Below are 26,806 nucleotides of genomic sequence, written 5' to 3'. Positions count from 1 at the left end.
ACCAGACAGAGCATTTTGGCATTAATGCAAAGCGCTGTTGCTTGTAGAAGGAGCTTCAATTAATAAGATTCGAGATAACAACCCCAAAGTGCAAAATACAGAGACAGCACAGCAGGCAGGTACATGAACAGACTTACGCAATGCACTGTAACATTAGAATTCCTTTCCTGGGGAACTGCTTGCCCTACTGGTTCATAACCAGGGGCAGTGCCATAGTTATGGTTACATTTCATTTATAATTAAAGCATTTTAAGGCCTAAAATTATGATTCGATAGTGATAAGATGCGTTGGTGTCTTACTGTCCCTAAAGTGCCCCTCCGGAAAATCTCCCTAAGGAAGGGATGCACTGAGAACTCAGTGGGTTAGCAATACTTCTGCTCTCTAGCTCTCTGCAAGATTGACTAGGCCTCTGAAGTTTTATGCTGGGATGACCTTTTTTCTGATGATTCTGCAGCATGCAAATAATAGGTTTCATCTAAAAGCTTCATGACCACACACCAGCTCAAAACTCTCTTCTTGTATGCAAGCTAGAATTCTTTTCTTTTCCAGCTTCTTGGCACAGTCATTTCAGAATATTTTTACCTTCTATCTTTCTGGCATGACTCAGACTATGTGCCAATATCTCTGCCTGCATTCAGAGAAAACAAGCAAAAACTGTTCTGCCACAAGTAATCTGCTTTGCTTCAATTGTGCGTCACAGAGGCTGACAGAATTTCAATTTAGGAAAGACCTTTTTGGATTTCCTGTAATGTTTGACTGAACGAAAAGGGAAATTGCTCACCTATTGCATATGTGGCAAAATCGTTCTTTTTTTTTATTTATGCATTTAGGTTTGTGCGTTGTATGTATGCATATTATGCATAGGCTGCATAAAAAAAATACTAATAATTCACTGCAAAAAAAAAATTTACATTGCTGTGTTTTTGACTTGCATTGTCTGATTTGTTTGTATTCACCTTTATACAAAATCCTGATTCAGAAAGCCGAATTTGGCTTTAGCTGTTTGGCAAGCACTGCTGATAAAAAATATTGTGTGTTTTGAAAACGTTGAATTTGGAGTTTTGTGTAATGTTTCTTTCTACTTGCAGTGCTAGCTTTCTCAGACAATTATTGATTTCTCCTGTGTTTGCCATCATGCATAATAAAGTGGGGTGTCAGCCACAGCTGAGTACCACTAAATAAGTTGATAAATGTGTTATGCTTCTGTCTTGTCTCTGAAGAGCGGGAAAATACAAGAAGTTCTCTCCTCAGATATGAACGAGCAGCTCCTGTCAATACCTGTGCTCGTTTACCAAACTGAAATGGTTCAATGCCTTGCAGGAGTCCAGCCCTGGGGTCATGCCAGGTTCTCCGCAGTCACCGCCGCCAGACACTGACTCCCTGGACAAGCCCAAGCTGAAAGCTGGTGGCTCAGTAGAGAGCCTGAGGAGTTCCTTAAGTGGTCAGAGCTCAATGAGTAAGTCCTGTTCTAATTGTGTTGCTCCATTTTTGTGGCTGCAGGAAGCAGAGATCTTCACAGTAAGCAGAATCAGAGAAAGGCAAAACAGAAACAGTGGTTAAAAGTAAAAAAGGGTTAGTAACTAAGGGCTTACAAAGAACTGTAAGCTATTTGGTGCAGAGACTGTCTCTTTTGCTCAGTGTTTATACAGAGCCCTGAAAAAGTGAAATCCTGCTTTCTGGCTGGGTCTCCTGGTCCTACTGTTATAATGCAAATGATTGGAGTGAGAATCACAGTCCGTCACCTGTAACAATGCAGTGAAAGTGCTTTTTCGATTCCAGATCAAGGACAAGTAGCAAACAAGCACATCTTCACACTAGATTTCTGCTGGGCGCTCCTGCTGGGCTTTTTTTTTGGTTCCCCTCCGGAGAGACCTTGAGGTTTTCTCATTAAGTAGCTAGAGGAGTATTATTTAAAACCTCTCTGGTTAAGATTGTCTCTAGCACAAAGCAGAGTTCAAGCAGGATCCAGATGGGGTGAACTTAATTCTATGAACTACTGATCAATAGAAGACAAGAACATACTGGGCAAAAACACTGAAGAAAAAGCTCAATGCTTAAATAACTGAAAGTGTGTTCTGAATATAATCTGATTTATTTTTTTTTTAAATAACAACACAAAGTGTCACCATAAAACCAAACTTGTGAATATGAGGGACCCGTCATATAGGATTCAGAGCTCAATTTCCTCACATCACTATGCTTTTTCGTGGGCAAAACTTTGCAAAAAGATGACAATATCACTCCTGCGACATATCATAGGTGAGGCACTAGTTAATCATCTTCTCAGTTAAATATCGAGGAGAATAATTTGGTGTAAGAAAGGGCATTCAGGGAGTTCCAACTCCCATGACAATATTTTGTAGGAAAAAAAAAAGTTTCCTAGGAAGCTCTGACTGCTTTTTTGGTTTTGCTTCTGCTTAATAACCTTCACAAAGAGTTTGTTTTTTTGTGGACTGATATTAAGTCTGTCGCATACATGTGCTTAGGTGGTCAGACAGTGAGCACAACGGATTCCTCAACCAGCAACAGGGAGAGCGTAAAATCGGAAGATGGTGATGATGAAGAACCTCCTTACAGAGGACCTTTCTGTGGAAGAGCCAGGGTTCACACTGATTTCACTCCAAGTCCCTATGATACAGACTCTCTGAAGCTCAAGGTACCAGCTATGTTTGTTTTTAAGGGGTCAAATGTTTATTTTGGCAAAACTCTTACATAAGAGCTCCTTGTAAGAACTGTACAATTCTTGGTCTGTTAATGAGGTTGCCTGCGGGTTTTTTAGGCCTTTTAACCTATCTTATTTTGATGCATTTGAGAGTTGCTCAAATTACACTGAAAGGTTAGAAAACACAAGTAAGTATTAGTATTTCCACACATCCAAGGAAAGACACATACATTTTTAGGAAAAATAAAAATAAGCCACACATTCATTTCTCTTTTGCAAGGATTTTGTTTGAAAGATTGGAAAACTACTTTACCTGCTGCAATGAATTAGTCCATAAATGGCATAATTTTCAAAATCTTTGGAAGAAATGTGGTTGCACCTACACACAATGTCCTTTAAAGGCACTTCAGTTAATATAAGTTAATTTGAACTAATACTGAATTAATTGAGCATGAGTGGTTACTCCCTTTTAATTTTTCTGGGTATCAGTGTTTATTTTATTTGTGCAGTATTCAGTCCAAACTATCTGACTTTGTACAGGGCATTCATTACTTAAAATTCCAAGGGCAGCTAATTCCTATTAAAGCAGGTGTAAGTAACGTAATCTCTCTGAGGATACAAAAACTTGTGCATCCTTTTCTTTGTTACTGTCAGATGATTGGTAGGAAAAACAACAGTTTTGCAGAGCTCTTTCTGCATGTGCCTACTTCCCTTGCAAGACCTGATGCGAGAATGTATCCTTATATGCTGAGCAGTCTGATCTGTTCTTATTTGCACCAGTTTTGGATAGTTGCGCTCCTTGGAGACATCTGTACAAAACAGCAGCAATGCACCACTGGGCTGTAATCTTTGCAAAAGGTCTCATTAACTTTTTGAAAACTAAAGGGTGTTTTCTATTCTGTGTACTGTGTTCTGTCCATTCTGGGCATATGAAAAACTAAGGAAAAATGATGTGTTTGCTTGAATATCCGTCACAAAGCATGCCTTAATGACTTCCTTGCTTCTTTGGTCTGCAGAAAGGCGACATCATTGATATCATCAGCAAACCCCCCATGGGCACTTGGATGGGCCTGTTGAACAACAAAGTCGGCACTTTCAAATTTATCTACGTGGATGTGTTAAATGAAGAGGAAGAGAAGCCAAAGCGGCCCACCAGGAGACGCCGGAAAAGCAGACCCCCACAACCCAAGTCAGTTGAGGATCTCTTGGATCGCATCAACTTAAAGGTCCGACCACATTTTTTATCTGTTTTCCCTTCAGTTTTGCGTGTGGGAAGGGTAACACCTTTGGAGTTACTAGTTTTGAAAGTTGCACAGCAGATTCATAGTCCTAAAGAATATTACCCCACTTAACAGAATCAGGTCTTAGCTGCAAAGTGGAAATAGCTATGGCCAGGCAGAACTGCCCGTGAGGAAGTGCTGCAGGCTTCTTTGTTGTATGCGCCCAGAGAGCACATTGTAGTCATTATAAATCTTTGTGTGGTATGCCTACCAGCTAACACTCATCAAAAGCAAGGAAAAGTGTAGAGAGAGAAAAAAAAAAAAAAAAAAAGAAAATAACAATAGTTACCCTATCTTTAAAAAGTAAGTTATTTTCCACGGTGCTGTTCAGGGAGCTGGAGATAAATTGGTGTGGCTGTTGTTCATCGTTTGCAGTACTCTGCTCATACAGAGCTGTGCCATATTACGCAGATGGGTAGCACACTACCCAGGCAATTTAATACACTGCATTCCAAATACAGAAATATGTGCAGTATTCTAGTCTGGCACAGCTACCTCCCTGAACTCTTAGCAATGTTTATACAAGCTGTAGTCCTATAATTTTGCTGTTATACAGTGGTTTGCATTTGCTAAACAACTGATATTTTTGCTGGTTGTGAAAATCTCCCCTAGTATTTTTATTGCCAAAATAAGTTGAATGAATATGTTGTCTTACAGCTCTTTCCTTTTTCATCTTATGCAGGAGCATATGCCCACTTTTCTGTTCAATGGTTATGAAGATCTGGATACCTTTAAGCTTTTAGAAGAAGAAGATTTAGATGAACTGAACATCCGAGATCCTGAGCACAGAGCTGTTCTCCTCACAGCCGTGGAACTTCTACAGGAGTATGATAGTACGTGAGATGTTTGAGGTTTTCAGTTTCAACAGAGCTCTGCCAAGAACCTTGTGAACCCCTTAAAGCAGGGAACTGGTTCATGGATTTAGACTTTTTTTTTTCCTAATCTAGTTATTTCCAGGGTCTTCCTATGTAGCAGCATGTAGATTTTTGAGGTATGACTTAAGATTTGCATTTGTTCTGACAGAATTCTTTGTTCTTGTAAGCCCTGCATACCTAGCCTATTCAAATGATGTCAAACGTACATCACCTACCCATTAGAATACTGATGTTTGAGAATAAAACCTCAGGTAACCTACTCAAAATAAGAAGCTGAGGTATGGTGAAGAGTCAAGAAAACACTTCTAGACCAGAGAGAAGAGATTGAGGTTATCAGGGATAGGAAGAAGATCAAAGCTAGAGGGCTGTGGAGGACAATGTGATTTAAGCTTTGTCTGATTTTACCTGCACATGCATATGATTCTTGGACTTACAGGATTGTACAGGTAGCCTCAGATTGTGCATACATCAATACAGCGATTTTCACAGGAGGGAGAAACTATATTGTTCAAGTACACAGAGTGAAAGACAGTGAACCAGCTGTCTAATGTGCAGCAGTGCAACTCTGTCCATTGTCCAGATGGTCTCAGGCGAGTGGTTACACAAATCAGGGAAAGCAGGGTAAGCACTGGCAGTCAAACTGGACAGGGTCTTTGCTGCATAGCAAGAAGCGGTGCAGTAGCCAAGAGTCACAGTACAGTAGAATCATTTATATGGAAAGCAAGTCTTGCTTGAGACAGGAATTGAGATGCTTTCAGTGCCTACTTGAAACAACCTAAGATGTACTGAATTTCCCCTTCATCCCTAAATTTTGGCAGAAGTTTAGTATCCCACAGATGAGAATTGGTGGAATGAATTGTGGGAGGACTTTCTCAGCTGCTTCTGTGCAAAATCCTACAGTTTAGCTTAAACTGTCATAGCAACAATTTAAACAGCTGCTTATTAAGTGGGAAATGCTTAATTCTGTTATAAAGAGATTTGTGGTTAGCATCTTTGGATTGTGCTTTTTGGCCTGAGCTTTCACTGACGTGTATCTCTCTTGTATGGTTCCCAAAGAGGCATCCAGAGTTTCTCCGCCTTTTGCCACCGCCCAACAAAACTACAGTTGCAGAATTGGATTCTTTTCACTTATAACAGAGTAGCTTCATGTCACCTAATATGAACTTCTCTTTAATATTTGCAGAGCTATTTAGAATGTTTGCTTCCCTGAAGGAATCTTTTTCTTTTTAGGGACCTTCAATTTTGGTCAAGAACTATTTGATGTGGTGGCTGGAAAGTATAAATTCCGGCTCCAAGTCAGGATGATGAGCAGAGAGAAATGGGGACCAGACAGCTGGAACCTGGGAGGGGCAGCAGCACTTCTTTCCACTCCATAATTACCTTTCATGTGCTGAGAATAGGAATCAGAAGAACCATTTCTGACATTGTATTGCCAGGGTGGAGAGGAATGCAGCATAAACTGAGTCCTTGCGTCATGAAGTTTCTTTTCTGTGTCTTCAGCTCCAGATTTAATTTCTTTACAAAACATGGTTTCTAACTGAATGCTATGAGTAAGTTCCTGGAATTTGGTCTATGCAGCCTAAACTGGACCACACTCAAGTGTTAGTTCTTTGCAGAGATCAAGGAAGGAAGGAAATCTTTACCACCAGTCTCTCCCTTGTCACTTCCCCCTTTCTCAGGAGACATTGCCTAACTTTGCCAGACTGATTCCTGATTCCTGATCCTTCCTCTTGGTCCCATCTGGAAAATAAGTCAGGGTTAGGATTTTTTTTCCTTTTTTTTTTTTTTTTTTTAACTTTATTTGGTTCTCTCAATTCTTTTTGCCTTTTTTTTTTTTAATTCTTAGAAAAATCTTTGACACCATCATTTTAAATAAATTTTGGTGGTTGTAAATTGTAGGACTTGTCCCCAAGGCAACTGAGGACACACAGCTCATTCTGCTTTCATTGTGTACAGCAATGTTCCCTGACACTTGTGCTGATGTTGTTGCTTAATCCCGTGCCAAACATGATGAATGCTTACAGCAGTGTTTACCACTTTGTGATGGCTGTTCCTAATGCTCACTGTTTTTTAAACATGGATCTGTTGTAGTTGTTATAACAGTGAAAATAATGATGTTAGAAATGGAAGTTTGATAAGTTCAACTGGATTCTCTGTTTGTCTCTGTTTTCACTGTATTCTCATTTCCTCTAGGTAACAGTGACCAGTCAGGATCTCAGGAGAAACTTCTCATTGAAGGCCAAGGGCTTAGTGGATGCTCTCCTCGGGATTCGGGCTGCTACGAAAGCAGTGAAAACCTGGAGAATGGTAATAATGTCCTCAACGAGCCTTAAAATCCTTGCAGCCTGTTTTCAGTAGATAACTTAGTATATTTTCTGCTCCTGTTCTAGCTTATGTGAACTACTTCATGCTTGACTTTCTCCCTTGCTCTGGCTGCCTCTTCCCTCTTGATTTGGGCCATTGGTTTTCATTGCTGCTGTTTCTAATTTATTTATTTGCATTGTTAGAAAACATCACATTTCACAAATCATCTGCTATTTTTTTGTGATCATAAGGCAGCAGGTACTCTCACTGCCGTTCTTTGTCTTGTCCACTCCCTATCATAGTCTTGCAGCCATGCCTCATGAGGCTTGCACTACTTACACTCAGACAGCATTTTGCTAAGGGACCACTGACAATGGAAAAGTATCTGAACTACTCTGGGATTAGGCGAATTGCTGCTTCATTTACACAGAAACTGTTTATAAGATAAACAGTTAAAATGCACTGTGGTTTTGGCTGTTTTTTTGTTGTTGTTATTTTTGTTTTCATTTTGCTCAGGTTGCATGTTGCATTCCCATCTGATCAGAGGCCAGGTATAGAGATTTAGGATTTTTAGTGTATGAACGAGTGGCTAGCAAGTTAACTTAACTGAAAAGCTTGTGAGAAAATAAACTAAAACAAAAGCAAGAACTGCTTATGCTCAGTTCCAATTACCTTGTCTTGCGCATCAATGAAAGGTGATGCGCTGAAAAATTACTGAGATGGATGCTAATGAAGATTACTCTCCCTGTTCTGAAGAAATCAGATTGTTGTGTTGACTGAGGATTGCTTACTTGAGGGATGTAAGCTTGTATACACAAATATTTCATTAGAGATTAAATATTGAAATGGATTAAACTGGTTTGTATTTCACTTGGTGCTTGGCATTATCAGTCCAAGCTTTTGAGTCTTGTTTTGGCCTCAGACTGCCTGGTTTCATCACTAACATCCAGTATAAACAGGAATCCAAGAACAAAATAAACAGGGATGCTGTATACCCCTTGTAGTAGCCATTTCTGCCATTTAAAATACAAGCTAAGGATCTTTCTCTTAGTATGTGCATTTTCTGTCAGTCTGTCACTCAGAAATAACCATTTATTGAAGAAAATTGCAATTTGCTTTGAAGCTCAATGCCCGAAATTGGCAATATACTAAATTCCTGAAAGCAGAGGGAATTTTCTTGAACATGAATCCTCGTGGAGCAAGCATGCTAGAATGTAATCATAGCTAGATATATGGCATATGTGACAATTTTCTTTCCTTTTTATCTCTAAGTGCCATCATTATGATAGCTATAGCACTGAAGTTAAATTGCTGCCTGTACATTTTCCTTATTTTAACAATATAATAAAATCTTTTGAAAGCAATTGTTATTGCCTGTCTGCTTAGATACTTTTACATTTAAACTATTATTTTTATCTGAGTTTTGCAGAATGTGAAATACCACTAATGATTTTTATATTGCTTTTCATCTATGGCTTGCTGCATTTCTGTATCATTTTTGCTCACAAATGCATTTAGTGCTTGCTTTGAAAACCATTATGAAAAGAACATTCAGTATGGGAGTCATTCAGAGATTTTGTCAAGGCTGGTTAATCTGAAATGTGCTCCACCTTCTCTGCAAAGTTCATGGACAGTAATGGCTTGCATATATATTGTTTACAAAATACATTGGAGGCTCAACTGTTAAAATAAGGATAATCATTTGTCTAATATAAACATCATAATGTGCAGATCAGCAATAATAAACTGCTTTTCATAAAGGGGAAAATGAAATTATGAGATGAAACCAGCCTTCACATTTCCTGGGGAATGGTTTTGCATAATGTTTTAATGGCCAGTATAGGGCCCTGTTTTAGGCTGATATTGCACCTTTTGGCATCAGTTCAAGAATTCAGAGCTCTTCTTGCAGTTTGGATAAAAATGGCTTGCCACGTATTATGGCAGTGATACAGATGTATTTCTTTAAGGTACTTCTCTGGATCCCCCTGCAGAAATACTTACATTTCTCATAGGTATCCACAGTGTACTTACAGCAACTTTGTGATTTTAATGCAATTTGGAGAGAGCAAGGACTATAAAGTTTGCAACTTATTTGGTTATAGACAGGAAGAAAATAAGAGCAGAAAGCAACCATACAGGATCAGACCATTAGTCCATATAGACCAGTTCTTTGGTTTGAAACAAGGCACAGAGAGATGAACTCTCCTTTAGACTTCTGATAACAGTGCAGTTACTGAGTTCTTCTTGCATGCAGTTGTTGTCTGTCTGAGACACATTTGGAAACCTTATCAGAAATCTAGTTCTTTCAGGAAGCAGCCAAAAGCAGGTAGTTGGGAGAACAGTGTAAGAAAAGAGTAAGCATATTTGAGGCTTCCCAAGGTATTCTTGGGGAATTAATCATTTAAGGAGTTAAGGATTCCATAATTTGGTTCAGTTTCCTGGCATTCATCCATTTTCCTCAAACTGTTTCTTTCTATGAACATCCCTGGTCTTCCTTAAAACCTCCTTACTTAGCATTGTCTTTGTATAGACCTCTGTCATACTCCTTCTCAAGTTATCTCTTTTCTAGTCTAAGTCCTGTTAATTAGTCTTTGTAAGTCATTCCATATCTCCGATCAAGCCTGGCTTCTTTGAACCTTTCCCAGTTGTGATGCATGGCTTTTTAAGGAGGGAGGGGCTGTGAAAGGAATAGGAATTGCATATGCAAGGCACAGAGCTGAAGAGGCAGACAAACCATGACTGTATCAGGTGGGATAATGATGTTCTCTGATTTGTTCAGGAACTGAAGCCCAAATTTCCATAGTGCCAACTGAGCATCCAAAGCACTTAAGCATTCACTACTAATTAGTCAGAAGAGGAAGCAACAAAACAGATGGCCACGTTGCCTGATGTAGGGTGGTTTTCTGCTAGTTTGTATTCATAAAAAAGCAGTGATGTAAGGATTGTCTCAGGTGCCATCATCTTCATTGTGTCAGTAGAGGTGTTTGAAATGCACACAGAAATACTGGCACAGAAAGCAATGCCAAAAAGAAGTTAAAGAAATCTGGGATCTATACAGGCTATTGAATATGTTCTGTATCTGGTTTTGAGTTCTTAATTCCCTGAGGGTGATCTTCCACACAGAAAAGGTTTTGAGGGAAACACTCAAAATTTATTGCTGTAGCTCTGGTACCTCTGGAAATATTCCCAAGGAGAATTTTCTTCCTTCTGAGGCAGATGATGACAGAGTATTGCAAGGTTCATTCTGTGTATTCTAACAGCAATAACTATATCATGAGGTGGACACGGCTTTATTTAACAAAAACTGCAGCATAACGTTAGACAAAAGGGCAAAGTATGCTTGTAGCTTGAACTGAACCTTCTGTATTGAAAATAATACAAACTTTCTGTTAATTTTGTGTAAGGATCACCTTGGTTATCTTGTTTTTCACCCAGACACCTATGTTCTTCTGCACATATATAAATCAGAGATGCAGCTGTGGTTGACAGCACCATGAAAGGCATTAGACTGCTTACCTATACCAGGGAGTCATAAAAATGAATTATTAGCAAAAATGCTAACATTAAAAAATGTGTTTTAAATCTTAATAGCTATATACTTTAACCAATGTAGGTTTTCTTTTCATTTTTTTTTCTTTTTTTTTTTTCGAGATGGGAGGGAATGTTACATTTGTAGACATTGCTTATATAGGTCCCCACTTTATAAAAACAACTTAAAAACATATTTAAAAGCCTGTTTTCAGGAAATATGGCCTTCCTTTCTTAATTTCACAAGAGCATAATGAAATTATACCCCTCAGTCAGGAGGAGGGAAGGAATAGGTAGAAAAGGAGAAATCACAGTGGTCATACTGCTACATTGCTCATGACAAATCTATGTAAGAGAAATTATATTCTGAACCCTTGTCCTTTGTACAAAACAGTAGCATTGAAGCATTGAACCCACTGCTTTTTTTAAACAATTTTGAAGCAGAGACCTTAAAGATTACATATTCAGTTACTTATTTTGCAGAAAAAAATGCTTTTTTTTTTCCCCTCACTCTCACCACTTCTGTATTTTTTTGTGAATCAGGGCTGGAATGAACTAAAGTTTGCTTTTGCTTTCCTAGATTTTTTATTCTCTTATTTTTTCTGTTTTCTTCCTCCTTTCCTATTCCCCATTTCTTCTTTTTCTCATCCTCAGGTTACTGCACTTTACACAGACATATCCCAAAGAAACAAAATGATGTTTACTAGATACCATTATAACTTCAGTAAAAGCCTAATATTGCACAGCAGTAGCATTTGTCAGAACTTTTCTTTTAGGTGTTGAGGTACCTCAGTGTGCCTTTCTAAAACCAGTGTAAGCCCTGATGCATATTTCAGGCTGAAAAGAAGGTACACGGATTTTGTTAAGTGAGCTGTGACAGCAAGCCCTAGACAATATGGTGAATCTCTGCCCAAGTCAGACATGTAGTAGCAAATATGAATAATGAACAGAGAACACTCCTTTCCATGCTCACTACATATTGACATCAGTGCCTGGGGCACTAAAAAATGAATGTAATGTTTCTTAAACATGCCTTTTTAATGTGGTTGTAAGTTATTTTCAGAAGGCAGTGGTCTCATTCCACAAAAAGGTGCAGGTAGTTAAGTTTTTCTACTACTTCTCAAAGTTACCTGAATACAAGGATGTGGTAAAGGGACCGAGTTCATGTGTGATGTCTCTTTATTAGCTTTTTGGAAAAATGGTGATATTTAGCTGGAGCTGAACTGTACAGATTCTGAGAAAGGAGTTCTTGTATGCTTGTATTCATCGTTGTGGCCACATGTTGGTTTTAGACAGAATAACCTAGCTGGCATACCAGTAAATGTGGCCAACTCCCTTTTGAGGGGGAATGTTTTCCTTATTTCTCTTTAAAGGTAACCTCAGCCTTCTTTGCTAGTTTTCTGACTACTTTGATTTTAAATTCCTTGAGCAGAGAAAGAGGGAAAGCAAGCTATTTCCCTTTTAGGTTAAGCAAGTGCTTTCTTTGAATAACAGGAATTTTGGAAATAGGATATTCCTAAGTAAAACACACACTAGATTTATGTTAGCATTCATATTTAAGGTGAGCAATATATATTATTCAAAAACAAAACATTAAGCTTCTCTTAGGATAAAGTTTTGAAGGCAAACTAAAGAAGGCATCTATTGCTTAAAAGTACACTAGATTAATTCATTTTGAATGAAGTTAGCACAAGTTCTCAGATCTCTAAGACTAAATGATCCTTTAATTGACAGTAATTAATTACCTATTATTATTGGATTTTGGTAGCATTTAGCCAAAGCTTTTTTCTTCCTTTTCTCCACCGGAAAAAGAAGTTCCAAGCTTTACCTATCTGTCATTGTTTTAGAAAGTTTACTCTAGGTGGGCAAAAGTAACATTGTCACCCAGAAAAAATAATTATTCAGGATATGCTGTTCATTCTGAGAGGTCGTCTGCTCTGAGACAAATTTACTTCAGTCTTGTAAATATATATATATCTACACAGCACTGGAGAAATGGCCTTGTATTTCATGCTCATGAATAGAGTAATGAGATCAGAATTTTTCTGTCAAGCAGATTTGATGGACTTCTACACTGTCTTAAAGTGTTGGTGCATATCTCATAAAAATATGAAATAAAGCTTACAAAGGACATGTGGTTCATATTGGTTCACGTCCTCACATCTTAAATCGTTATAATAAAACACCACATTTCTAAGACTTTCCACTCTGATAAAGCATATGGCATGAGAATAACACTAAGATTAGTCACTCTTGAAAATTACTTTTGTAACAATCTCAGTTTCATAGTGTAAGGCCTTTTTCCATAAAACCTTTGTTCCTAAAAGTAATTTTACAAAGGGATTGTTGCAACACCAGTCTTCCTGGAACCTTTTTGCTTTCTGATTTACTATCAAAAATAGTTTGCTGTTTACTTAAGAGATGAAATAACACTATTGACATACACAGTAATAAAATTTTAAAAAAATCTTTTTTTTTGAGCATTCCTGCATTTTTAAAGCAATCTAGTAAACTTCATTAGGAGGTGAACATATTTATCAACATCCCAAAGGAATTAGAAGAGTGGAGAAAAATGGCAGAACTTATGAGTTATTTCTGCATGGGGTCAAATCAATTCATACAGCAGGTATAGAGTATCAGGTCTAAGTGCAGGATATATTTTCATTTAAAAAGGTTTAAGTGACCTAGACCTCAGAGCTCTGTAAACAGGGGAGTAGACGGGACAGTAATTATTTTAAAGGTATTTTCCTTACTTGATAACAATTATCAGTTCTTCCTTACTAAAGCTGAAACTCAGAAATTCATGTTTAAAATGGCACTGGGTTCTTGTGCATTTAGAGTTAAAAAATAGTAAGTTATTGTGTTTCAGAGTCATTTAGAAGTGATCCCCTATTAATACACAGGGGATATTTTTTAATGATGAATTGTGATTTATTTGCTTCTAGGTAAAACTCGAAGGACCTGTCATCTGCCCTCAAAATCAGCAAGTGAGCACAGCTTTAAGGACTTCAGCAGAAACCAGCTATCAAATTATCCTACACTCCCACTGACCAAGTCAATAGAAACTCTACAGCAAGGGGAAAAAGAAAGCCGGTTGAGTTGTTCACATTGTGCTCTGAAGAGCTCTGTCAAACCTCCAGCTGTTACGGGTCTGAAGAAGAACCGTAGGAGTTTACCAGTTGCTGTCTGTCGGAGCTATGAAACTCTGGATGGCCCCCAGGGTGTGGATACCTGGCCAAGATCTCACTCCCTGGACGATCTCCAGGGAGAATCCAATACCAACCTACAGGACACTAGCAAGAAAGATTCTTTTCCTCAGGATTCACTGGATATAGCAAAAAAGGCAACTGGATCTGCCCTGCCACCTCAGCCTCATGGGGGCAGCTGTATGGTAGGTGACTTGATGCCTAAACAAGGTAAGGGAGCTGCCAGTTCTCAGAAGGGAAGAGGTAAGGAGTTGGACTGCTCTGTAACGGAAAGTGCAAGTGGAAAGCCTGTTCCGTGCCCCCTGAAAAACTGTGAAGCTCAGGCTGCCTTGGTGACACATCCTGCAACAAGGACACCTCTTGAAATACAGAATAAGGGCTTTCATGACCTCGCACGGGCTGATTATGCTCCGGTCCTCAAGGGCGGTCTAGAAGCTGAGCAAAAAGGCACAAACGAGGCAAGAATGCAACCAAAAAATCCCTCTCAGCCACCACCTGTCCCTGCCAAAAAATGCCGAGAACGCCTTTCTAATGGATTATATCATCCTCCCGTGACCGCAAGCGGGAACCACTCAAGTCTAGAAGCACCGTGTTTGCCGGTGAAAAAGTCCAGCCCATCTGCTCCTGTTGATTTTCATGGAGTCCCTGTCCATAGGACATCTTCTGAACAGGAGCCCAGTACTCCCCCTAGCCCACTGCCGCCCTGGCTGTCAGAGCTCCCAGAGACTGCTAGTGTTCAGCAGCACGTGATAAAGCTAGGTCCTGCTTCGGCAAGGAAAGTCTCTTGTAGCAGGGGAATGGATCTGGAAATGGTGATAGAAAACAAGTTGCAGTCTGAAGACATTGATCTTACTGAAGAACCATACTCAGACAAGGTAAGCGGAGCACATTGCTTCCGTCTTTTTATTCTGCCAGTGTTCCAAGGGCTAGTCTTTTGTTTCTCTTATCTGTTGCGTTTTTGCAAGTAACCAGCCTAGATAAACCATAAATCATTAAGGCTCTAGACATTACGTATCTGTGCTTGTCTTTAATATTGGGCCTTCTTCCTAAAATAACTATCTAGATACGTTGTAGAGGGATGGAGATATCAGACTTATTCTGAGTCTTCATCTCTTAAGGCCACCAGTACTGTGGTGGCACTGAGCACAGAACTCTCTTCTTCTGCCACTGTAGGGAAGTGGAGCTGAAGAAGGAAGTCACGTAGATTTCCAAGAAAATCTGAATCGATAGCATAGTGATGAGGACATCATTTTGGGAAGGAAGGAGTCCTCACTTCCAGTCTGTCCTTTGAGGATTGCTTTTTCAGTTTTCTTGGAAGAGTCTTTGGCTAAAATGGATGAGCAGTGTTAGAAGGAAGAAAAGAACATGGTAATTTCCCATATCCCAGAAGTATCTTTGTCAGTAAATAAGGCTTGTTCATTTCTTGTTTTTTCTGGACTATCCTCTTCTGCACCCTTCAGAGGCAGAATTGAGCCAGCAGCTGACTTGCAGGAATTCTATGCTTCTGACCCCTTTCAAAAGCTGAGGCAAATTTTGACATGTGGTATGTCTCATGCTACAAACGAGAATGTTACTAAGCTTGTAATAGCCGAAAGCTTTTGATGCCTGGGATACATTATGATTCAAAACACAGTTGCTGATTGATTCAGAAGTCTTCTGCAGTTAAGTGGTGCCCGGGAGTAGGTGGTCTGGAGCAGTCAGGGAGAACTCTGCACCAGCACAGGATAGGTGGTCCAACTGCAGTGTCAGAGTGCATGGGGAGATGCAAGTATTAGTTTACCGGTATCCTGTCCTGATAGGAAATGTACAGAAATCCTTTTTTAAAGAGAACATAGAATAAAGATGAACTGAGGAAAGATTATCAGTCCTCACATGAAGAACAAATTAAATTAGGATGATGTGGAAAGAGTAAATCAGAATTTAAGAAATGTTCTTTGACATGAGCTGCGCTGTTACTGGTCTGTCTCTGGCAGACCTTGCCCTGCCACTGCTGTTGGAGACTTGCTGCATCTGTCACGCAGCCTCCAAAAGAACCAGGGAACAGCTGGGCTGAAGGATCACATCAGTTAACTGATTAAACCAAACCTCATAAAATTATCCAGAGAAACTTACCGTTGTGAAAATGAATTACCGTTCAGTAGTTTACGGGAGTCGAGTTTCATCAGAAAATGGTAACAGCATACCCTTTGGGGACACCCCAGTTCAAGTTAAGCAATAGGATTTTTGCTGTTGATTTCAGTGAGACTGGAACTGATCTCAAAGCTCGTAGAAAGATATGTACTGCTATTTGTTAAAGATACTGGTAAAGATATATACTGCTATTTTTGCACCTCCCCACCATCATGCTGTATAGCAAAGTAAAATTATTTTCGTCAATCTCAAGGAAAAATGCTTCTTGCTCCCATCCCATACTTCTTTGTTTGTGTTGATTGATCTGTACTGATACACTTCTTTCACCTGTCCTCTCCTTTGTGGCTGGCTGGGAACATTCAGCATGGTCGCTGTGGCATTCCTGAGGCTTTGGTACAGAGGTACTCGGAAGACTTAGACCAGCCTGTAAAGGATGTCGCCGCAAACATGGACCAAATCCGGGTAAAGCAGCTGAGGAAGCAGCATCGCATGGCAGTAAGTATTTCCTTAAACCCAAGTTTTCTTAATTATGAGCAGATCTTATAAAAAGGACTTACTACTGGTAAAGGGAGGTAGCTGTCAAGTCCTGGTACAAAAATGTTACCTGTGCTCACCCAGCAAGTATGACATATGTAGGGGTACTACAGGGGCAGTAGGTCCCTCCCCCTGTCCCAAAGGAGGACATTTAGTAGTTAAAAGGAGAGCGGATAGCCCTTTATCCTGACCAAAACCCTGGAAAGTCTAAGGAGACTGTTAGCAGGCGTAACAGAGAGTCGCTCACTAAGGACGGTGTGTATTGAACAGCTCAGTGTTGATATCTGAAAGGTTTTGCACCCTTTTTTCATTTTTTGCACCCTTTTTTCATTTATCAAAATGTGCCATTTTGCACTCCTCTCCCTAGAAAAAGCAGGAGGGGGAAACAATCAAAAACTTTCATGTCTTTTTATGAAAGAGCGTGGTCTGTCTGAGGAGGGAATAGGCAAAGTTGGTATTCTTTTGCCTTGGATCAACCTGGAATGGATCAGCCCAGGAAGACTTAACACTGGGTATTTTTGAGTGATTTCAAACTAATTCGGAATGGTACGTGACAATCGCCAAAGCAACTGAATACTGCCCACTGCATCTGCATTGCCAAAATTGTTGCTGATTCTCCTTCTCTGTGGTGATCTTAGCCTTTCTGCCCACGGCCCACTCTCATACCAACATGCATCCCGTGAGAGGGAGAAGCTGTAACACCTGCTGTTGAATTCTACTGGCTTAGAAGAAGAACAGAAGATGACTTGCAGGAAAACAAGCAGTATGTTTAACGTTAATGTTTTTTCTTTTTTCTTCTCTTCTGCCCAGATTCCAAGTGGAGGGCTCACTGAAATTTGCCGAAAACCTGTCTCCCCAGGACTTATCACTTCTGTATCTGACTGGCTGATTTCCATTGGCCTACCTATGTATTCCAGCCCGCTCACAGAAGCAGGATTCAACACACTGAGCAAAGTGCCTTCTCTGTCACAAACTTACCTTCAAGAAGCTGGCATCACAGAGGAAAGGCACATAAGCAAGCTCCTGGCAGCAGCAAGACTCTTCAAACCTCTTGATCCAGAGGCAATTTAACGTGCTCCCTAGCATGGCATTGCCTGGTCAAGAACCCATTGCTCCTTCCTGCACCGATATTGCCCTAATTACTTCACATAGCTAAAGGGATCGAGGAAGTGGCTCCAAAGGACAGGCAGATATCTTCTTCAAAGGGTATGAAATGTTTCAATTGCTGTCTTTGGCAACCGAAGGAGAAGAGAAGCAACCACCAGGTAACATAGATGTGGTACTTCCCTCCCCCCTCACTCCCTTGTAAAGTATTATTTCATAAAGTGCATAGGGCTGGCCTGGGATCAGACAGTGTCACAGAATTAAGGGACCCTTACATATTTTCCACAAGTTCGTGGAAGTGATACTAATAATAGGCCCCGTTTCTATGTAGAACTGCTTAGGTTGGGGGCCTTCTGTACACCTAGATACCTGGAGTCAATCCTACAGACCTTGTGCAAACCAAGGTGCAAGCCCCAGTAGAAGCTGTTTGGCAAATGCCATTTATTTAGCAGTCTAGAGCTAATCACATACCCCTCCTCCCTGGTCATCTTTGCCGTTGCTTGGTATAGGTCCCAATATGCCACAAAGCCTTTAGCTAGGCCAAAGTCAATGGACTGGAATTAGTTTACAGTATGGTCCATTTCTGTCACTCCAATGCAATTAACCCAAGGAGAGTCAGAAAGCTTCTTTTAATTTGTACAGAACTGAAGTCATTTTTATAACTGCTTTCTAGCAATCTGCTTTTTATTTGCCTTAAAACAAGCTTTTAAGCAGTTGCCTAATGTTCACTTACCTGTATTCATGTTTCCCAAGCCTTTTTTTCAACCTGTCACTCTTAAGCTGCATTTAGGGTGATATCTAGCTGAAGTAGCTTCTATAAATTGCCTCATCATGACATCTTATGGGTTATAGAGATGCTTTTACAAATGCAGGGTTATGCTAGGTTTTGGTTGTGAGGCTAACTTCTTGTTCACTACGGTCTGCATTTACTGTTCTTACTAAACAGTTCCAAGATATACTGCCTTGTATATATGTAACTGCTTTTCATTTTAATCATATTCTGTGTACTGTGTTATATTGTCAATCATTATGCTGCAGCTTTGACTTGGTATCCTGACCATATCGATTCCAAACAGTGGGTTTCTGCAAATGAAAAATCACTTGTGGGAGATAAAATGCATCAAAAAATCAAATTGTATCCCATAGAAATCATGAGATCCAGTAATTTCATTGCATGGACAAAAAATCCTACATAGTCTTATGAATTACACTGTGATTTTAAAACAGTTGATATCCTTCATGTCTGAGTGTTAATGTTACCTCTCACTGGAAGACAGCATTGTTCTGGCATATGTGGTGAATCATTTTTCATGATGTAGTAATATTTTTCTGCCTAAATCCATGTAAAACGTTCCATTCATATATGTGGCTAATGACAGATTTTATTTTTCTATATGGGTACACATTTATATACCAAATACAGATTATCATGAATAGCGTATAACTATTTTTTTTTTCTTTGGGGTCTATGTATGGTGTATCCTTTAGCTTCTTATAGCACAAGTGCTCCACGGAAGACAGAGCAAGCTTTACTCTGGTAGGCAAAGTGAGATGAAGAAACCGGGGCACAGGCCAGGAAGTGTGACTGTTTCCATTATCAGTTCTGATGTCAACTTACTGTATAAACCCAGACAAGTCACTTCACTGTGTGGTGCCTCAGTTATCCCAGCCTCATATTGAGCTAATAACGCTTACTTGTCCTGATGAAATGCTCTCAGGTTGATGAATGAGAAGTTGTGCTTACTACACGAGTCCTTACTATATATGGTCCTCACATGGCCAAATTTTAAGTCAGATATATGCATTTTACTACAGATGACAATTAATTTGTCTCATGGTGGAATTGATAGGTGTTAGGCTTACTTTCCTAGCTTTAGAGCTGTTGACTGCTGGTATCATCAGTTTTGCATTCTGTCCCCATCAGGAATTACACCATCATGTGAAGGCAACTAATTCACCGGTATAACTTGAAATTGTTTCAAACAAAGCTCCTCCAGATCTTTTGTTGTAATGTCCTCAGTGTATAATTGGTGTGTTCTAATATGGCAGCATCAGGAAACATAACAGCATAGATGTTTCACACAGCTGGTGAAATTAAAAAAAAAAAAAAAAGACTTTTTAATAATAATGATTTGTCATTTCCTCTCTGAGGTTTACATGGCAACTATCAGTAAGCAGGAGATGAAAAGAGTATTGAGACTTCCTGGGATTACTGGCAGGGGCCAGAACTGAGGAAAAGTAATTAGACAGCAGCTTCCTTGGAGCAAGGGAGAGCCCAAGCTGGCTATATGCAATAAAAAAAGGAAACATTTCTTCTTCTTGCAGGGAAGGCAACTCACATAATAAAGCCCTCCGATATTAATTACCTCCACTCTTTTAATAACAGAAGAAATACAGGAATAAGCCAAACCTGTGTGCCAAACTCTCTTTGTAACTCCTTGTTTTTAAATGATTTTATAGCCCAGGGAAACCAAATCCCACCCATCCAGGACTAGAGTGAGCAGTCTGAGGTGTGTGAGTTTTAGTAGTTGCTTTGCTTTCCTTTTTAAGACTGTGCTCTGTGGTCTTACTTGAATTATAATTTTAGTTTATATTTTAATCTAAAAAAGCCTTAAGCTTCTCAGTGTTTGAGCTTCCCTGCTGTGGTTTCAGTGGCCCGTGGCATTCCCCAAGCAGGTGAGGCAGTGCGGTGTGCAGCCATAACACCTCTTACGTTTCCTCGCAGCCGTTCAGTGCTCTAAGCAAAAGTTCACTCTTTGCCTCTTGGGAAGCACAAAAGAAACCTGCCGCTGGAATCCTAACCTGCTCTGCTCAGGCTAATGCTGTTAAGCATCTATCCATTGTGCTGTTGTAACTCAAATAGCTATTTAACAATAGAAGCAGCAAGCCCCAATTATTGCAGAATGCCGTCATAACTATGCGCTTCCATCAGTAACCCTCTATTACTACCCAGGTGGTCCTTGGGCTCTTCGAGGAGCCTGGCTTTAAATGCAAACTGGGAGCACGATCAGAAGCATTAAACATTGTGTTATTCAAACAGGTCATCATCTCTAAGAGCAGCAACAGTGGTCGATTCACCAAGTCACAGCTGTGCAGTTGTACTGTATTATTTTTAGAATAAATAATACTTTTGGTCCAAGATACTTTTATCTTTAATTGACACCCTCTGGGGAATCAAAACTGTCAAGCAAGTTACGTAACAACTAACAAAGTTGCACTTTCTGTATATGAAATCAATATTTAAATAACTTATTTTTCTCCATTTGCTGTTCTTAAATGATGTAAGTAGCTGTAATATACCAGTACTCAATATGTCCTGCAGTTTGCTTCAACCCAAGAAAGCTGTGTATTGTAAAGAAAAAAAAAGAAAAAAACAAAATACGAATGTGTAAAGATTATTGTGCTGTTTCATTTAGCAAAAAAAAAAAAAAAAAAAAGGTTGACAAAAGGGTTTTCCTGTGTATCAAAACTGTCTATAATTATATGTCATATGTTCATAGATAAAAAGTAAATAAATTTCCTTGGTCTCTCTCTTTTTCGGTTGTTCTTAATGTAGCTAAAAGATCTACTTACTGGTGTGGTAGCAATGTGCAGCTATTTAATTTCCTATCCCAGGCTTCCTCCCTCCAGCTTACCAAGTCCATAGTTCCTCATGGCGTAAGCGTTCTCCACACATACCTACAGCTGGAAAAAAGGATTAAGAAAAAAAAAATACAAGCCCTGATAATCCATGACTAGCAGGAGTCCTAAAAATGTGACTGAATGGAACGTGAATCATCGCTGTCTGAACTTCCTTGCCATGGTTTCAGTGAACTCAGCAGTTTCATGAACAGTTGTGGACTCTGCAGTTTATCAGTGTTAATCTGCTGTCCCCCTTCCTTGTCAAAACTCAGTGCCCTGAACAGCCCTTGCTATGTTAATGGCTTGAGGAGGTTTGGATCTTTGTCTCTTACATACCTTTAATGTCCAGCTGCTGGGTTTAGGAAGATCTGGATGAGAGGTCTCTGAATTCTCCCCTTGGGAGCTTTTCCAGTTTGCGATGGAATAATTAAATATTGGTAGAACCAGAGGAAGATACAGGAGTACAACTCGCAGGCGTTACAGCTCTTGCCTGAGAGAAGGGATTTCCAACCTGGTTTTTGAATGCAGCTCAATGCCTTTGGGCTGGCGTAGGTGCCTCGTTGCGGAGAGGGTGGCTGTGACTCCTGAGCAGGTAGGTCATCCCTGCAGTCCGTAAGATGTCAGTGTCCAGGTGGGAGGGCAAAGGAGCCTTAGGACGTGACTTCCTTCCTGCTGACCTAAGTCACTTCCTGCTTAGTGTGTTGGTCTTTGTTGCTCTAATTAAATTTGCTGAGTAATTAATGAGTACAATTAGCAATCTAGCAGTGATATCGAGTCCACTTGGCAACAGTGCACCATACCTAGAAGTCAATCCTGTATGGATCATTGCCCAAAGTGACAAGGGTGGACTGTGCCTGCTAACTTTTGCCATTGCTAACTGTGGAAATGACAAAAGGACAAAACATACCAAAAAATCCATCCTTTGGGTTGTGTCCAGGCAGCTGGATCTTCAGTTCCCCTTAAGCAACGCTCCCATCAGAACTGTACCACGTTGCAAACAGTTCATGGGAATGAGGCAGCATGCAGTAAAAATGTCAAGGATGAACTCTGAATTTTTTCCCCTCTATTCTTATCCTTCGGTTCAGCTGAGGACCAGGCCACTGCTGTGCTTGTGCACCAGAGGGCACTGCTCTGCTGGCTAGGGGAGCGCATTCAAACAGCCTCTAGGGACAGCAGCTGGCTCAAAGACAGGCTGTTTCCAAGAGTCTCTCAAGTAACAAAATAGAAATAAAAACAAAACAAACACTGAACGGCATGAAAAGCCAAAGCGCTTGCCATTTCTGCAGCTGGAAGGAGTACTGCTTCCCTTCCAAGACTGCTATGGTCCAGGATTGCTTTGGGAGCAGCTGAAACACAAAGCCCCTATCTGTTGCTCTCAGCAATTTGCTAGTTTGATCCAAATGTGTGCTAACCACCGTGACCACTGCCAAAAACAACCACAGCCACCCCCCAACACATATGTACCTATCCTCTTATTCTAAACATTCTCTCTTCACAATGAAGCGTTACATCAGAAAAAAAAGAGATATAGAAGAAACATGTTAAAATTCCCTCTACTAATACTTCCAGAAAGAAACTTTATGCCTGAGCAGAAGGTTCACATGTAAACTGCTGCCACACAGAGGTGTGCTGCCATTCTGGAGCGGCACAGGCTGCACTCGCTTATTGCCATCTCTCTCTCCAGTATGAGAGAATGCTGGAAAGGAGACCAGAAGGCAGTGGAGCTCACATACGGTAGGTCAGTCTTTCAACTTTTAAAAAAAAAATACCAAGGCTGCCTAGAAGAACTGTTTGGTGTGCCTTTTTTTTCAATTATCATCTGTTCCCATGCCCTCATAACAAGACATCTCTTTATTTTGTTAACTAGTCCTAATTTTTTAAAAGTCTCTTGTTCTCAAGTTTCACATTTCAGATAGCATAGTCCTTCTTGTACCCACTCGCAGGCCTAGAAGACTAGTGGGGAGGAAGCCTACAGAGAATTGAAATCACCATGGAGAAACTTATTTACCCCCACTACAGCTTGGTCATTTTGGTATTCACATGCAATGACATTTCTTCATAATATATACGTATTCATTTTTTTTAAGTTGCAAAGTTTTTTTTTTTTTTTTGGTTGGTTGTTTTTTTTGAGTGGGCTTCAAACTTGCACTTCCAACATGACATAAGCCTCAGTTATTGCGAGGTCAGCTTTCCAGCTTGTAGCAGAATACAGCAGGTTCGGAGAGATACAGATTTAGTCCATATCCATTGGTTATGGTGATTCTTAAAGCACTGAACAGGATCTGTTTCAGGCTTGGGTTTTAACACAGTTTATAGTTATATGAGTCCACTGATTGACTGAAACTGTGTATTTTGGCCTGTGCAGTGTTTCCAGCTCATATTCTTATAAGGATCAGCAGGATGTATTTGTACTATTTGGTTTATTTCATGAAGTTCTTCCATCTCTTGCTCTACAACTTCAAAGTATGAGCATCATAGAAGGTGCTTTGAATGTGAAGCAATGCGGTTCCTGAAGAGCAGAAAAATGGTTTAGATTAATTCAGTTACACAAATAAGCACTCATTTAATTAAATGAGAGGAGAGATTCTCTCCATTCATCAAGCCTTTTCCCCTCGAGAGAGACTTTCCTAGCCCCCAAGGGCTGGATTTAGAACATCCCTTGGGACCAACTGCCGCCGTGTGAGTTTGCTCCTCCACAGCCTGATAAGAAACTGGGAAAGGATTTCAGGCTGCTTTCTAAAATACATGCACATCTGAGTCAAAATTTGCCTTTTGGCACACCAAAACCCGTGGAATGACTCCAGGCTGCCCAGAACCTTAAGTTTGTTTTTTTTCTTCTTTTTTGTGTATTTTAGCAATTTGATCGATTGTGTCTTGCTTCAGGAATATGTGAAGTTTCTATAAGAGCCTAGGAGGATTCATACTAGTTAACATTAAAAGCAAGGTCACAAGCTCCTGCTTAATACCTGTCAGTGTGAAGACAGGCCTCCCCTGGAGCAGACAAGCATTTGCATCACACAGTGTCTAACCCAACCACAGGTATTTCGTGCCCAGGAAAAAAACAAACTCATCTGTGCTTGTCTGTATCGATAATAAGCCAAGATTCAGTCTCACTCCATTTTGCAATGGAGTGCAAAAGGCCAAGGTCCTGCTGAAGTCTGTTCTCCAGCTCATCATTCAGTGCTTATTTAGGTGTGTGCATGAACAAAAGCAGCCCTCTGACCCCCTGGTGCATGTAGCACCACAGGTGTGAATTGTCATGGAGAAACTCCAGCTGCTGTGACGTGATTTGGTGAATGCCTTGTCCCTGCCTCACAAAAAATACCACATTCAAATGGGAATCAGGGTGAGAAAACAAGTGAACCAGCCAGAGGCCTTCCAAGCTGGTAGCTATCTCTGTCTGCTCGTTTTTTCAGGTGTATCTATTTTGCTGACCACTTTTATAAAGTTCTATGAAGTCAAAGTACCATTTGCAGAGGAGAAATTCAGTTAAATCAGGTAAGTGAGAGAAACATTCAGGACGGATGCACTCGTTAATTCTGAGTAATGTTGCTTTTACTAGGAGTATTTGGTCCTGAGGCACAAACAACAAGAGACCCTGGAGGGCCAGCAGGAACAGGGGATAGTGGTAGGGTTCCCCAGGCAACATCTTCTTGATATACACAAAGTATGTCTGGATAAATTTTATTTAGAGCAAACTGCAGTGGTCTGTTGGATTGCACCCTGCGGCTTGTGTGAGATTTGCACAGCGCTAGAGTGGGAAGCATTTCTTTTCTAGTACTTGTTTTTTATCGTTTGATTTTTCTCCTTTGCCTCCATTATCATCCCCCTCAGTGTTCCTTCCATACTTCTGTGCAGCCCTGCTTCTGCTGGTGTGCTGGGTTTATGTGGCAAGGTTTTGGCAGCGTGGGGCTGCAGGGGTGGCCTCTGTGAGAAGAATCCAGAAGCTGCCCCATGTTAGATAAAGGTCAGCTCCAAAGGGATCCACTGCAGCCCGGAGCCAAACCAATAAATGATATTGTTTGTACTTCTGTGAGAGCAGATTTAAGAGAGGGAAATAAACTGCACAACAGCAGCTGGGAGAGAGGAGTGAGAACATGTGAGAAAACCAGCCCCGCAGGCACCAAGGTCAGTGCAGCAGGAGGTGCTCCAGGCACGCAGCAGCAGTTCCCCTGCAGCCTGTGGAGAGGCCACGGGTGGAGCAGGCTGTCCCCCTGCAGCCCATGGGTCCCACATGGAGCAGATCTCCACGCTGCAGCCCGTGGAGGAGCCCCTGGTGGAGCAGGTGGATGTGGCCTGGAGGAGGCTGCGGCCCATGGAGAGCCCCCGCAGGAGCAGGGGGTCTGGGGGGAGCTGCCGCCCGCCCGTGGGGGACCCGTGCTGGAGCAGTTTGCTCCTGGGGATGGATGGACCCCGTGGTATGGAGCCGTGTGGGAGCAGTTCTTGAAGAGCTGCTGCCTGTGGGCAGCCCCCGCAGGCTCAGTTTGGGAAGGACGGCATCCCGTGGGAGGGACCCCACGTGCAGCAGGGGCAGGGAGTGACCGTGAAGGAGCAGCGGAGACAAAGCATCAGGGACTGACCACATCCCCTGTGCCCCTTGGGGGGAGAAGGTAGAAGAGGGTGGATGGGGGCAAGGTGGTTTTGGTTTGTTTGTTGTTTGTTTCTCACTGATCTCGCTTGTTAATAACAGGTAATAAATTTTATTCATCTCCCTATGCTGAGTCAGTTTTGCCCATGATGATAACTGTTGAGTGATCTCCCTGACCTATCTCAACCCCTGAGCCCTTTCCATTGTATTTTCTCCCCCTTTCCCTTTGAGGAGGGGCAGTGAGAGAGTGGTTGTGGTGGAGCTCAGCTGCCCAGCTGGCTAAAACCACCACAGCTGGGGACATAATGCTGATGAGCTGTGCCTCTGCTCTTCCTTCATGCCCTCTTCAGCTGCAGCTGAATCATACAACCCTGACATCTTCCTGAGCAGTCCAAGCATAAAACAGGAATATTCCTGTTGCTTATTTGCCCTGGTCTCATTAGGAAGACAGGAGGAGGGAAAATGGGTCACCCAGCTCATGGAGCAGCTGAGATGGTGGTGAGGATTGCTGGGAGAGAGAGGAGGGAGAGAAGGAAGGGATGGGTAAAGAAACGAGTGGAAAGCTGATAAATGTCATAAAACGAAGAGCAGCATTGCTACCTTCTGGGAATGTAGAGGGTCTCAGAAGTACATTTGTTGTATGTTAGACAAGTCTGTCCATCAATCTAATGAATCAGTTCTAAACCACATGTTTCAAAGAGGATCTACTTAAAAATATGTGAAGAAGTTAAGGAAAAAAAAACTAAGTTCTAGTTTATTTCTAAGTGCTTGTGGCAAATCCTGGCCATTAATCCTCAGAACAGTCATCACATGGCTCAGGACAATTACTACTGGACGAGACACCAGTGGTCCAGTTTTTCAGAGGTAATGAATACATGCAACTACTTTTCACTTGTTTTAGTAGAGTTTGTAGATTTGCAGCACTTCTGCAAAACACGCTGTAGGAAAGGACCCCACTGGCAAATCCTGGTGG

General features: G+C 40.9%; 1 protein-coding gene across 21 annotated transcripts in view; it reads left to right on the top strand.

Annotated features, from left to right (window-relative positions):
• Positions 1-19,615, top strand: part of LOC121067872 (SAM and SH3 domain-containing protein 1-like) — a 553,101-nt gene extending 533,486 nt beyond the window's left edge. For all 21 annotated transcript variants that reach the window (XM_040552757.1, XM_040552756.1, XM_040552761.1 and 18 more), the window contains 8 exons: positions 1,322-1,457; positions 2,488-2,657; positions 3,680-3,889; positions 4,626-4,776; positions 7,012-7,125; positions 13,596-14,731; positions 16,350-16,481; positions 17,331-19,615. In XM_040552757.1, coding sequence (XP_040408691.1) covers positions 1,322-1,457; positions 2,488-2,657; positions 3,680-3,889; positions 4,626-4,776; positions 7,012-7,125; positions 13,596-14,731; positions 16,350-16,481; positions 17,331-17,591 — 2,310 coding nt within the window. In that variant the 3' untranslated portion in view covers positions 17,592-19,615. The remainder of the gene's footprint in view (positions 1-1,321; positions 1,458-2,487; positions 2,658-3,679; positions 3,890-4,625; positions 4,777-7,011; positions 7,126-13,595; positions 14,732-16,349; positions 16,482-17,330) is intronic.
• Positions 19,616-26,806: the final 7,191 nt, after the last annotated feature.

Source organism: Cygnus olor, chromosome 3 (assembly GCF_009769625.2).
Source record: "Cygnus olor isolate bCygOlo1 chromosome 3, bCygOlo1.pri.v2, whole genome shotgun sequence".
Classification (NCBI taxonomy): Eukaryota; Metazoa; Chordata; class Aves; order Anseriformes; family Anatidae; genus Cygnus; species Cygnus olor.
This window is presented reverse-complemented; position numbering and strand designations above follow the sequence as displayed.